We start from the raw sequence: 13,478 nt of genomic DNA, 5'->3' as shown, positions 1-13,478 counted from the left end.
GTTAAAATGATTGAAGAATCTAATTTGAGTGTCCTGTCTGTTAGTCTGTGCTTCAATTGCTGGTAAGGAAGGGCGAAACTATTTATTTTCTTTATTTTAGATAGTTACCGAACCTTTTATTACTGGAAATAGTAAAAGAGACAATAAAACTACTCACAGATTTGTCTTAGTAGCGAAAACCAGTCAATTTCGTGAAAAATGCGCAAGGGCGTATCTTTATAATTCACACAGGAAGTATAAAAGTAAACAAATCGAAAAAGGGCGAAACTCTTTTTATGTTGATTTATTCAATGGATATAGAAGGAAAGTGGTAACATTTGCGTGCCTTTTGAAAATAAACTAACAATTCATCGACTAATCATAAATTGATCAGAGAATATACGATAATTTCTAAACACGATTTGAAACCGAAGTCGAAACATTCATCGATGATTTTCTCCATTAGCTGTCAATGTTAGATTCGCCGTTCTTTGAAAAACAGCTGACATGTGACCTAAGACCAGAGATGCCAGATATTTTCATAGGAAATCTGTATTACTCCCTATAAAAAATCTGTTTTTATCTGTATTCACTAATAAAATAAATTTCAACAATAAAATGATGTTAAAAGATGTTATTCCAACACATTATGGCTGTAGAATGGTAAGTTAAATGAGACCAAGACTTTGCTTCTCGTTACTGCAAGGTTGCAACGAGACTTTTTTTTTGCTTACCAAAATGAGCTTTGGTGACATTTTCGTGAACTTAAGTTGACGAGATTCTGATACCGTTATGGTACAGATAGATTTTTGCGCAGAATACAGATTATCGGAAAAATGACCTGGCAACGCTGCTTGGCATCCCTGCGAGAAAATGACATTTCATTTACAATTCGTGCAATGCAAGTGAACTATTTCAGTATTTATCATTGGAGCAATAAATTAAAGAACTGAAGCATGTCGTACACTTTGAATCAACTTTCGGGAAATGCCATTGCAACTATGCGTGAGTACTTTATTAAACAATATGTTTTAAAGAAAATTGATCAATTGATGTTTGTTTTGCTCAGATCCCTTAATGGGAACAATAGCAAATGCTAGTGGTTTCATTACTCAACCCATCAGCGGTAATTCAAGTGCTGCCTCAATGATTGGTAATACTTCTGTAGAATTTTGTCGCAAACAAAGTCAATTGCAATCAGGAGTAGCTCCAATGGATCTAGAATCCGCTTCTGAACGTGATTCTGGTAGAGAAGGCGCATCAAGTGAAATAAAAGAAAGAGTAGTTCAAAAAGCAAACCAGTTAGGAGTAGATGGGAGTGGTCAAATTTTGTTCAATCAATTGATTCCACAACCTCAAGGATTTATGATGATGACTCCGGGGATGGTTAATATGATGGATGGATCATCGCTTATAGGAATGCAAACTTTTCCAGTGATGGCGCAGCAGATTAATCCTGGGGTGGATATGACTTCGCAAGCGATGAATTTAGTTAGGTCAGAAGACGGTGGCAAAGAATTGATATACTGCAAATCTTGTACACTATTTCCACCCAGCCCTAACTCTCCTGGTCCAAAAACAATTGACCGTCCCCCTGGGTGCCGAACCGTGTTTGTAGGTGGCCTTCCCAATTCGATAACCGAAGAAATTATACGAGAAATTTTTGAAAGGTGTGGAGAAATTACCACATTGCGATTTTCTAAGAAAAATTTCTGTCATATTCGATATGTGTATGAAGCTTCGGTTGATTCTGCCATTTATTTATCCGGCTATCGTGTCAAGTTGAACAGTGGAGGATTCAACTTCACTACACCAGAACCGAAAGATCCCGCTACATATGGTACTTTACACGTAGACTACGCACACGCCCGCGATGATCAGTATGACTATGAATGCCGGCAACGTAAACTGCAAAGAGAAAGGCGACATCGCGAGAGGGTCGAAGATGATCGCGTTCGACCATCATCTCCGCAACCAGTAATTCACTACACTGATCATGAAGCTACATCAATATCAGAAAAATTAAAGACCGACGAAAGCTTCGCGAAAGCCGTCCAAACTCTTATCACATGGCTAGAGCGGGGTGATTGTAACAAAAAGAATGCTAATAACTTCTATACGATGATACAGAGTACTAATTCGCATGTTCGACGTCTATTGTCCGAGAAAACAATAAACGACGAAGAACTGTTCCGTGCCAGGGAACACTACAGGAAACAGATGCAGAGCATGATGGTGCAATGTAAGTACTTGGTTCTCTATCCATTGGAAAGCGTACTGGTTCGATTACGTACTAAAAACCGCCCGGTAATGGCCAGATTCCCCTTTTTACCTTCTTCCAATCCTAGCAATCGATCTCATGACACTTCGTACTCCGTCCTATCACGCGAAACACGAGAGGTTCAAAAATGAAATACTTCAATATTCTGTATATTTGCACATCAATAGTTTCAATTGTCTATGTTTGTTTTATTAATTTGATCTCGTAACATAAAAAGTTGGCCATCGAATTCGTAGGACTGTACGGTTTTTGTTTTTGATGATCAGCCGCATCCGAATTTTTCTAACTAATCATTTACTAATTAACAATTGGGTACAAAAGTCTTTGAATAAGACATTTAGGTAATTCAAGCGTTCTATAATAATTTCCAAAGGTATTGTATTTCCGAAATTGACTTCTTTTTCACACCAATCCCACTAGATCTGTACTGGAAAGGGGGTGAAATTTTGATCACTTCATTTTGAGGGGACAATTTATAATCTTCAAAGGTATGTAGATGATTACTTCGTTTAAGGTAGCGTAGATGACAAACAACGAAGACAAATTTCATTGCATTCAATGGTGAGAATAGTTTACTAGCTTGGTGTGAGCAACAACTACGGTAATTTGAAATATATCATAAATGTAATGTTCTGTTCATCATCCTTCTCTGTTCTCTGATATGTTTGTTTCCGGCACCTTTAAACCAGAGTCAATTTTAGGTCAGATACAAAAAGACCAAAATGCCTCCTTAATATTTTAATTATGTCTAATTTTTGTAGTAATCTTGCAATAAAATGGAGAAGAACGTGGTTGATATTCAATTATTATCCCCTCAAATAGAACTAATCCTGTCATCAATTAGTTTCCATTTCCTGTTCCTTTGAAAGCATACACTACTACACATACAACAAAACTGGAAAACGGTCTATCATTATTATTACTGTTATTATTTTCCACTTCACTCCAATTCAGTCAATCAGATTGAAAAAGTGTTCAATGCGGCCAGTCACAAGAAGGTTTGGGATCATTTTTCTAAAGCCCAGAGAAAGAACATCGACGTCTGGAAAAAACAATCACTGGTATGTATGCCTTTAACTTGCACGTTAGCACATTTTGAACTACTGATCTGGGACAACATGTCAGGATGACTGGTAACGATATTAACAGTACGATAAATGTTCTTTTGTCGGGATTCATAAATTTTGTCGGATCTTGTCGAGCAGTGAATTTTTAGTAAATTATGCAAAGATAATTGTTTTAGTAAATTATACAAAGATAATATTTTTAAACAAGTTTCAATGATCTGCAATAATAGATTCTGTCAATATTGAAGAAATCGTTGTGTAGAGCTCAACAACAGACAGCCGAGGTTTTGGTTTGTATATAACAACTAAATATAGGTAAAGGTTGACTCTATGAATGATATCACGTTTATGGTGCAGGGTAGAAGAAAACGTAAAAGACTACTCAAAATACTACCGTGCCGGAAAGGTTTGAATAGACCTTGAAGGTTGAAGAATTTTGAGTAACATTTAGATAGATGTTACAGTTGTGATACACTATTTATCGTCTTTCAAAGTTAACACAAGATTTCAAAAGAAAACTATTCTCACCTAAACCTCTGTTTTCTGTAATTTAACTATATTGATATTCCCAAGAGCATTATAATTTGTTGCGCAATCGTCGTAATCATATTGAACTACATAAACAATGACATATAACGATAGTCAAAAAATCAGTGTTCTGGATGTGTTGTCTCAATTCAAATGCAGGTTTATATAAATATGCTTCTTATTTTCAATTGTTTATGTTTGTGCACATCATTAAAATTTATTGTCTCATTTCAATTAGTAGTACGCAATACTAACAAATAATTATTGTCATCACTTCATTCGAAGGCGGTTGACTAATTGCAACTGTGTACATCAATGGTATTTTATTTCTCATTGAGTATAGATATAGGATAGGGTGTGGTTAACAATATTTAAAATGAGGTTATGTTCAGAGATTTATTAGAACGTGAAACACGTTTGAATTATCTTTTATGCATGTGTGTGTTTAACCTATCTGAAACCCTACTGGTTGGTAGCCGCTTACAGAAAAAATAAAAATAAGCTTCAGTCCAGCTCCCAGTGATGTGTTAACTCAATCTAATTCCATCAGATCGATTCAAACATCACAGAAATTCCTCCAATCTATTGTAAGTGGCAAGCAATTGACGCGTATTTAGTCTATGTTTTTCATTTTCGTTCAAATAAATAACATTTTCGGATCATACCAATATTCCAGTTTGCATCCAAAGTCTTATTTCTCACCAATCGTGTACAAACTTTGAACTCTTCTACATTAAACACTAATCATAAGAATAGAAAGATTATTTATAGCCAAATAGTTACTCCTATTCATAAGACGTATTGTGTTTTATACATCGAATTCTTTGAGGATGAGATGAAAAATGCTAATCTTTGATTATTTCAAAGAAGGTTTCAGACGATTTTTTAGAAATAAGTTGACAACAAATCTGGATAATTTAGTGCCAATTTCAAACCACATTGAAGAGTTTAAATACACTTCAGCAATTAGACGTCAAGCCAATTTAAAAGATTTTTAATAATTTACGCATTTTATATGAATTATTACGTACAAACCATTTCGCCCCCTCTCATTATGCTACTAATACAGAATGCGATAGCACCCTATCGATGTCGTTCTATGGACCAAATATTATCATAGACACACTTGTGAATACTTATTTATCTCACCTTTTGATGAACAAACAATTTTTAATAAACTTTTGTAGTGAAATTGTGAAGATATTCCGAACGCTACTGGCCTATAGTACCAATATCTAATTGTAGAGTCTAGTTCCAGTATGCAAGTTCTGAACTCTTAAAATCCTTCAACTGAATTTTGGAATTAGATTCTGAAACTGAAATCAGAAATTTAAGTCTGGTTCAGAAGTCAGTTCCAAAATTCAGGTTCCGAGTTTAGATTTAACATATAGTTTCAGAACACAGATCTAAAATTTATATCCTGAATATTGTTCCAAAATTCTGAAATTGGAATTCAAAATCAGAATTCTGGATTCTGAATTAAGTAACTCAACTCAGTTCCAAAATCTATTCAATAAACCAGTTCCAGAGTCATAGTTTTAATTTCTGAAGGTGTAATCTGGAACTGAATTCTGAAACTAAACTTTAAACCCGGAATTTAGTTCAGAATTCAGGAGGACCAGAATCCAGATTCCGAAACTCAGTTTTAGGATTTTGTTCCATAATCCAATCCAAAATTCAGTTCCCGAATCCGGATCCAGTATTCAGAAACTGAATGTGATTACTGATAATCTGTTGTTGCTACTGCTAGTTTATTGGTTTTATACCACTTCAAAAGGTCTGTTGCTGCTGTTGGTGAAAGGTCCTCACCACGACATCCAGTTCCGTGTAAAGCACAAGACGAAATGATCGATTTTCGACTATGGTTTATCTTTTATGCTCACCCAGTTGAACATCGGGACTAATATGTGCCTAACTATCTTAAAATCGTCGTCACGGGTATATTTTTCCTCATTGTTACATGATGATAAACGTTGATTTAATATTGGAAAAATAGAAATTCGTCATTTGGAAGTTATACTGATATAGATATAACTCTAGCGAAAAGGTCCATAATGAAGAAACCTGATAGTAAAAATAATATCTAATCGGTTATGAATCAGATTTAATCAGAAGCATCACTGAGCGAGTTGAGTAACTGGGTAACCATTTGTGTAGAGAAAACATCGTCTCAACATCGTAGTGTCAAACAATCAGCAGATGAGCGCTGAATGCACATCAAATATTAGAACCCATCGAGATACGATTTGTGAGTTGTGATCCGATTCTTATGACACTGTCTCGCTTGTATTCCCCATCCACCAGAGTTGCCATGGGCGGCCAACCTTCGAATCGATGACATTTCAATCCAATTCCCAACACATGTTCTCGTATGCTGGAAAACGCATTCGGCTCACTAGCCAGTTGTGTTTAGCTCGAGACATGAAATTCAATCGTTTATGGTATACATCACGCTACCATTCGACTTTTGTTTTCATACAAAGGGCTGAGGCCAGTAGGTCGCGTACAACCACGTGTCTCGCTCTGCGTATTACATTTCTCGCCATGCTCTCTCGCATATGTACAAAATGACTCTCGATTGGCCGGATGAACAGAAAAGTTTCTATGTTTTCGATTACAAGTTTGCATAAAATGTATCTGCATCCAATGAGGCTACCGTTTGTTTGGCAGCCTTGCTGAGCCGATTTTATTTCTCTCATGTTTCGTTACGTTACCAGGAAACTGGAGCAGAAACAATAGCGCGTGCTTAGAAATCGACTAACCTTCACAAAAATATCATTCACTTTATTTTTATCGCGACAACATATATGTTTTTATGCATTAATCGTATCTAAATTAAATTATCTAGACATTGTCCGGATAGATTTTTGATTCATGCTTTTGAAGGCGAGATATTCAATGAACAAGTTGAAAGACGGCTTTTTCAGCAATGCAATTCTTCCTTCAGAAAAAAAAACTTTCCCGACCGCTGAAGTCAATGAATCATTCTGAAATTTTCACAGAATAATCTAAACTAATTTTCTAAGAGATTGTCAGTTGGGTTTTTTGATATTCGTTACGGTTTCTGAGAAAATCAGATTTGAAGCGCGAAAATAGCCCTCTAAAACACCCTAAAAGGCACTGGCATCAGCCCTTAGTGCTCGTTCGCGTTTTGAGTACCAGCAAAAACAAAACCGAAAATCTGGGTTGTGTTGACAGCTCTGTGGTTTAAGCATACAGTCACCGGTGTAGCTCGGTACGGTGATGCCAAACTTAGTACTCACTTTTTAAAACTAGAAATCTCGGTTGATTTTTCATCAGGGCGTGACAGTTTCTCTTTAATCACTCTCTCTTTCGATTATTGTGATGTGATTAAAAAGATTTTCTTTGATATCACTATTCTGTTTGAAAGTCGAAAGTTTCGGGTATCATTTCATGCAAAGATTTGAGTGATAAACGTGGAAACCGCTTGGTAATTAATAGAAGAGAAAGTAAACAAAGAGAAACTGTCACTTGCTTATACGCCCTTTTGAAAAATTAACCGAGAAATGAGAGTTAGATGCTATGGAATCAAAACTGAGAACCATCAATGCCATCATAATTTGATGTCAGCGGTGCTCTGTATAGGTGAGTGTGTTTGTTTAGATCAGCGATGAGTTTCATCTTTTCCATAATTTTACGGATTGCATCGTAAATCATAAGGTGAGCTGATGAATAGAAAAAATCGAACCTCATGAGCGAGTTTTTGTCACCCTTGGTACCGATTATTACCACAACCGGTCATTGGAGCGGAGGAACATTTCACGCGCTTTATTTGATAACCGCCAATAAGCCACCTGTCATCTTCCACTTTCGAAAGAAATTGCAGGCGAGCTATGCAAAATAGAGTATTAAATTTAACACCAGACGAAAGAGAAAACTTTTCTGTGCCGTTTACTATTATGACCTACTCTCAGCGAGTGCCGAGTCATTCGAAATTACTCTTCAAAGTGAATGTTGATGGATGGCTTTTATTTAAAAGATATTTTCATTCAGGCCTATTTGCGTCAGTCGATGGATGGCTTATTGGTCATTATAAAAAACGTGTGATTTTTACCTTTCTCTCTAGAAACAAAAATATGATTGCGGACTTTTAATTGGTGTTGACGGAACCAATTTTAACAAGCCTAGGCTCATTTGATTTGGTCTGGATTGCAAAGAGAAAATACGGTTTAAGGTGTAGGTATCCGCACTCGGTCGGTGAGCTCCGTCAGGCACGTATTTTTTTAGGTTTTGAATGAGCGTGCTGTTCGTGCATGTATTGTTATGACGGATTTGTAGATTTGTCGCAACGATACACAAATTTGGAATATTGAATATTTTTTCAATACGAAGAATAAGAAACACTTTTAAATTTTCTAAAAAAAATCTAAACTCCTTGAAAAAGTCCGGACCGGTGTGGGGCCCGAATTCGTTTCAAAAATTATCTTAATAAAAAAAACAAATGTTTCGATATGAATGTCAAGAAAAATGCATTATCTCTCCACTAGGTGGGTTAAGAAGTGGTTTTTTATTCCATTTGTGTATATTTATAGAAATTTTTAAGAATTTTAGATCTTTTTTATGAATTCATAAAGTAGTTTTGTTGTTTTTTCAATGTTAGCTGATTTCTTTTTTTATTTACTTATTATTTAGTTTTATGGAACGACATGTTAGTTAAAACGCAACTAGCTTTAATACCATTTGGTTTTGCACGATGACCACTCGAATGAACTACCAATGAACTGCCGATGAATCAAGTTCACCTTTTGACAGCTATTAGGTTTTGCACGAACATAACATAACCTCACAAAAATGAACAAAATGAATCTATTTTGGCAGCTATCAGTGGTTTGTTTATGTGTTCATTGCGTTCATTCTAATTTGTGTACGTGTTGATAGATATGTAAACAAACCACTGATAGCTCTCAAAAGGTGAACTTGATTCATTGGCATTTCATTGGTAGTTCATTCGAGTGGTCATCGTGCAAAACCTAATCAGTGGTTTGTTTACATATCTATTAACACGTATTTAAATTAGAATGAACGCAATGAACACATAAACAAACCACTGATAGCTGTCAAAAGGTGAACTTTCATGATTCATTTTGTTCATTTTTGTGAGGTTATGTTATATTCGTGCAAAACCTAATACTCTAAAATCGGAATGATCTCGATCCTTTAGTTTATCGCACATATATCATTGAAAACAACCCTTGATTCATTCTGCATTCATGATTTTGGATTCATTCTAACAGCAAACCTCTAACTTTGCTTTAAAATTTTTTTGTTACTGCTTATCGTAGTTTGTTTAACCAATAGTAGATGTCTTTTGTACTTATAAACTAACATGCAATTATCCTGACGAGAGTACTGCTTGAAGCTACCCACTATAATGTTGTAATTGACTTTAGCAACACATTCGATTATAATTATCTCAGATCAAGAGACACAACTACGGTTATACACGTCATCCTTTTTTGGTGAATGATTTTTTTAAAGGTAATAATACGTCAAAGGTAAGTAGAAAAGCCACTCCGCTTCAAGAACTCAGTGATTGTATTAGCATCTGGGTGAATTATTGCTTAAATTTAAATTAATAACCGAGTACAGCAAGTGACATTTGCACTTCGTCCTCATCGCTGCGATTCTTCACACTTTTGCTAACGCAATCACGAATGTCACCTTTCGAAGGATAACTGACCAATCAGGATTTATATCCAAAAATTGTGAATACTCTTCGAATACAATATTTATATTCCTTATTCAATGATCATTTGTAGAACTAAGTCTAGCCTAAAATCTAAAATACTGCCTTAACACGATGATCTATCATTTGTTTGACGTTTCTCTTCCCATTTCTGCCTTCGCGATTGTGCTGTAACAGGAAATCCGCAGTGTTCAACTGGAAGATGTTGGAGATGAAATGGATCTCTCCGAAGATGATGGATCCACACCAAAAAAGTCCCGTTGGGATGTTCGGCAGGTGAGTGTGTTTAAGCTCGTCGCAATCGTCACGATTGGCGAATGCCGCTATAAAATTCATTTTCACCGTCAAGTACCGAGCTTGGCAATTTTATCAACTTCTATCTGGTCGATATCGGTGATGTAGAAACTTTAGACCTAAATAATGATTCGACGGTTACATTTTATCGAATATAATTGAGCGGAATAACGATAGCTCAGTTCATTCAGTTTTGGCTTTTATTGGTTTGTTTTGGCCGAGATATCTGAAATGCATCAACTTACTAAGTATCTTCTTATATTTGCAAATTCGTGGATCTAGATCTTGAAACGGGTATTACACCTTCACTTGCAAGTAAAAAATCTATTCTACAGTTTCCGAAAGCAAAACAGTATTGGCTTTTGTGGGCAATGGGAATATTGTAAATTTGAATCACATTCGATGTGTAATCTAATCGAATTGATGTCGAATAGTGTAATAAATGTGATACTCGGCAAAGATTGTCGTGTTTCGGGTATTTTACCCGAAACCCGACCCGAACCCGTACCCAAGGGGTTTTTAGTTGGGTACGGGAAAAAAATTTATTTTTAATCGGGTACGAGTAAATAATTTTACTGCTCACTCGGGTACGGGCAAAGTTTTTTATTGTTTAATCGGGTACGGGTGAAATTTTTTTCGTCGGTTACGGTTCGGGTTCGGGTATAAGAAATTGCAACCGACCATCTGTACTTCACATAAATATATTTACACGTTGACGACCATTTTTTATTGCACAACAGCAAGGGGTTCAATGGTTGTAAAAACCACCAGCTACCGATAACATCGTGGGTGTGAGGCTAACAAAACGGCTATAGTCGACAGATTAATTTAAATCAAAGTCACAATTCATTTTGTTTTGTAGTAAAACATTGCAACTAAACAAAATTTCGCGCGAATTTTCAAACTACTTACTATTGAAGGACTCACTGTTCACCATTTTCAAAATCGATTTTTCCACACCGAGAATACACATATATTGTTTGGTGTATTTTACCCAACGGGTATTGGTCGTGTACAAGTAAAATTTTTACTGCTCATTCGGATTCGGGTCGGGTACGGGTATAGGATTTTATTTTTAATCGGGTGCGGGTATTTTTTTAAAATTTTGATCGTGTACGGGTAAAAATTTTGACTGCTTACTCGAGTATAAGAATCTCTATACCCGATCATCTCTAATACTCGGGCGGAATGGACAATGAATGCCAAATTAAAGAAACATATTTGCTTCCGGGTTTTTTTTTCATAAACCTACAATCTCATTGACACCGATATCAATGATTTTTTGGAAAAATCTTTACTACCTTATAAAATGTCATACACGACATTTTCCAGATCACATATCATACTGGGAACAATTTCAATGATAAGAATCGTTTTTGCACGACGACGACACGAATGAACTGCCGATGAATCAAGTTCATCTTTTGACAGCTATCAGTAGTTTGTTTACATATCTATTATTACGGATTCAAATTAGAATGGACACATAAACAAACCACTGACAACTGTCAAAATTAGGTAATTTTGTTAATTTTTGTGAGGTTATATTATGTTCGTGCAAAACCTAATAGATACGTAAACAAACCACCAGCTGTCAAAAGATGAACTTGATGCATCGACAGTTCATTGGTAGTTCATTCGAGTGGTCATCGTGCAAAACATAATTAGAAGTAAATTGTGTTTACAACAACCGAAAAAAACGGTTGAAATTTTTAAGGCGAAACCCTGACTTGTGTTTTACAATGAATTCTCTCAAATATGGTCTGATCTCGATGAATTATTGCCTTTAACTATTTTCTATATTTAGATAAGCTTTTGATAAACGGAGCAATTGGTTAATGTTCCGAATGATTATTGATGGCCCTGAAGAGGGCCTGATGCGAGTAATTTGGTATTTTATATTGACCTACCTTCACGAACACAATCACCTTCTTTCTTGTTTACGTTCATATCGACCATACGACGAACGGATACTTTCGAACGAATACGAATAAACCATTCTTGTTTTCACTCGAATTAATTCTAATGTGACTCGTTTGACATAAAATATTTAAATATTAATGAATGCCAGTTTAGTTTCGAACGATACGTGTATTCTAACATCTTTCGTACGAATGAAAAGTCCCATTCTCGTTTACATACGAATAGACGAAATGCTGTGGTTTGGATTCAGTTTAATGATGCGAATCAACCGTTTGAATACATTGAACACAGTTTGACCGATTCTTTATTTATAATGTAACTATTTACGATTATTTATTTATAATGAAGATATTTGCAATGCTTTTTTTTACTTTGCACGAAGTTTTATTTCAAAAGTTTATACATCAACTTGAATGAAATTGATCTTGAGTACGATATTTATTTATTATGTAGCATTCGTTACTTTTCAATGCTTGGGAAAACAAAAAACTACCTGCGATGCTCCTCCACAGGAATTGCGTTCGTACATATTCGAGTGAGTCAAACAACAAATGATATCAAACATATTTCATTGGTCAATTAAAAATAGATTAGCATGTTTGAAAGTGGGATTGATTCGAACGTAAACAGTAATACGAATATGATATATTTTCGAACGTATCGCATACGGCCGTAAACAAGAATGAATTCATTAAATTGAATAGCGGAATATCTAGAGACTTGGCGGTGTTGCATCGGGTTGATTTCAGCGATGTTTCAGCGCTATTCATTTGGGTTGATTTCTGGAATGTGTACGATCATATAACAGAGTTGCTAGTAGAGTTAGTAGAGCATGCCCACGATACGGAGAAGATTTTTGGACCGAATACTTCTTCTGGAGGAAACATGATCACAACTTTTCATTTATTCGCTGTTCCATTACTTTATCTTCCCTCAGTTTGATTCTTGTTGGCAGTGATGCAGAGTTATGACATTTAGAATTCAATCCAAGTTAGTTCAGTAAATTTTTTCATTTCAGGAACATTTGGATACTACTTCCGATGCCGAGACTCAATCGATTAGATCAGAGCTCGAAGTTAAAACTATGCAAATTCAAGTTTTACAAGAAACAATTCGTAATCTGCAGACGCAACTGCTAGATAACAAATACAAGGAAATGGAGCGCCAAAACAAAATTTCCGATTTAGAGGAAAAACTAAAGGATGCGAATGTCAAACAGCTTTTATTGAAAACAAAAATAGCCACCAATCACTCAAAAATGTCGCATTGCACAACAAACAACTCTTCTACGAAAGGGGATTCCGAAGTAGATGAGCCTGAAGTATTAGAGTTGGATTTAAAACCTGCGTTACTAGCTGTTGTTACTACTCCAGTTACTGCTTCTACTGCTGGTGTTCCGACACCAGTAGTTTCTCTGACACCCGTTGAAACTCCTCCGCTGGCAGTGATTGATCCAACTGAAGCTAGAGTCATTACGTTAGTATCAACATTTTTGGTGGTACATCCTCATGGCGCCAGCATTGACTACATCTGGTCATACGTCAATCGATACGTGCCGGAACTGAAGGTGAAACTTCTCGAAGAATTATTGCAGCGGTACGGAAATCTGTTTCGGGAAGAAGTCAGTGGGATCGGGGCTAAAATTGAAAGAAATTGGAAATTTGTTGGCTACGAATGCAATGGCGAGAAATCGTGAATA

At 35.9% G+C, this 13,478-nt stretch overlaps 1 protein-coding gene across 1 annotated transcript; it reads left to right on the top strand.

Moving 5' to 3' along the window:
• The first annotated feature begins 828 nt into the window (after positions 1–828).
• Positions 829–13,475, top strand: LOC131439644 (ecto-NOX disulfide-thiol exchanger 2). The gene is made up of 5 exons (XM_058610923.1): positions 829–984; positions 1,049–2,221; positions 3,215–3,321; positions 9,740–9,838; positions 12,798–13,475. Exons 1-5 carry the CDS (start codon positions 936–938, stop codon positions 13,473–13,475), a joined length of 2,106 nt encoding a protein of 701 aa, XP_058466906.1. The 5' UTR covers positions 829–935.
• The last annotated feature ends 3 nt before the right edge of the window (positions 13,476–13,478 follow it).

The sequence above is a fragment of the Malaya genurostris genome, chromosome 3 (assembly GCF_030247185.1).
Source record: "Malaya genurostris strain Urasoe2022 chromosome 3, Malgen_1.1, whole genome shotgun sequence".
NCBI classification, from domain to species: Eukaryota; Metazoa; Arthropoda; class Insecta; order Diptera; family Culicidae; genus Malaya; species Malaya genurostris.
Note: the sequence above shows the minus strand (reverse complement) of the source record. Positions and strands in the feature narration are given on the sequence as shown.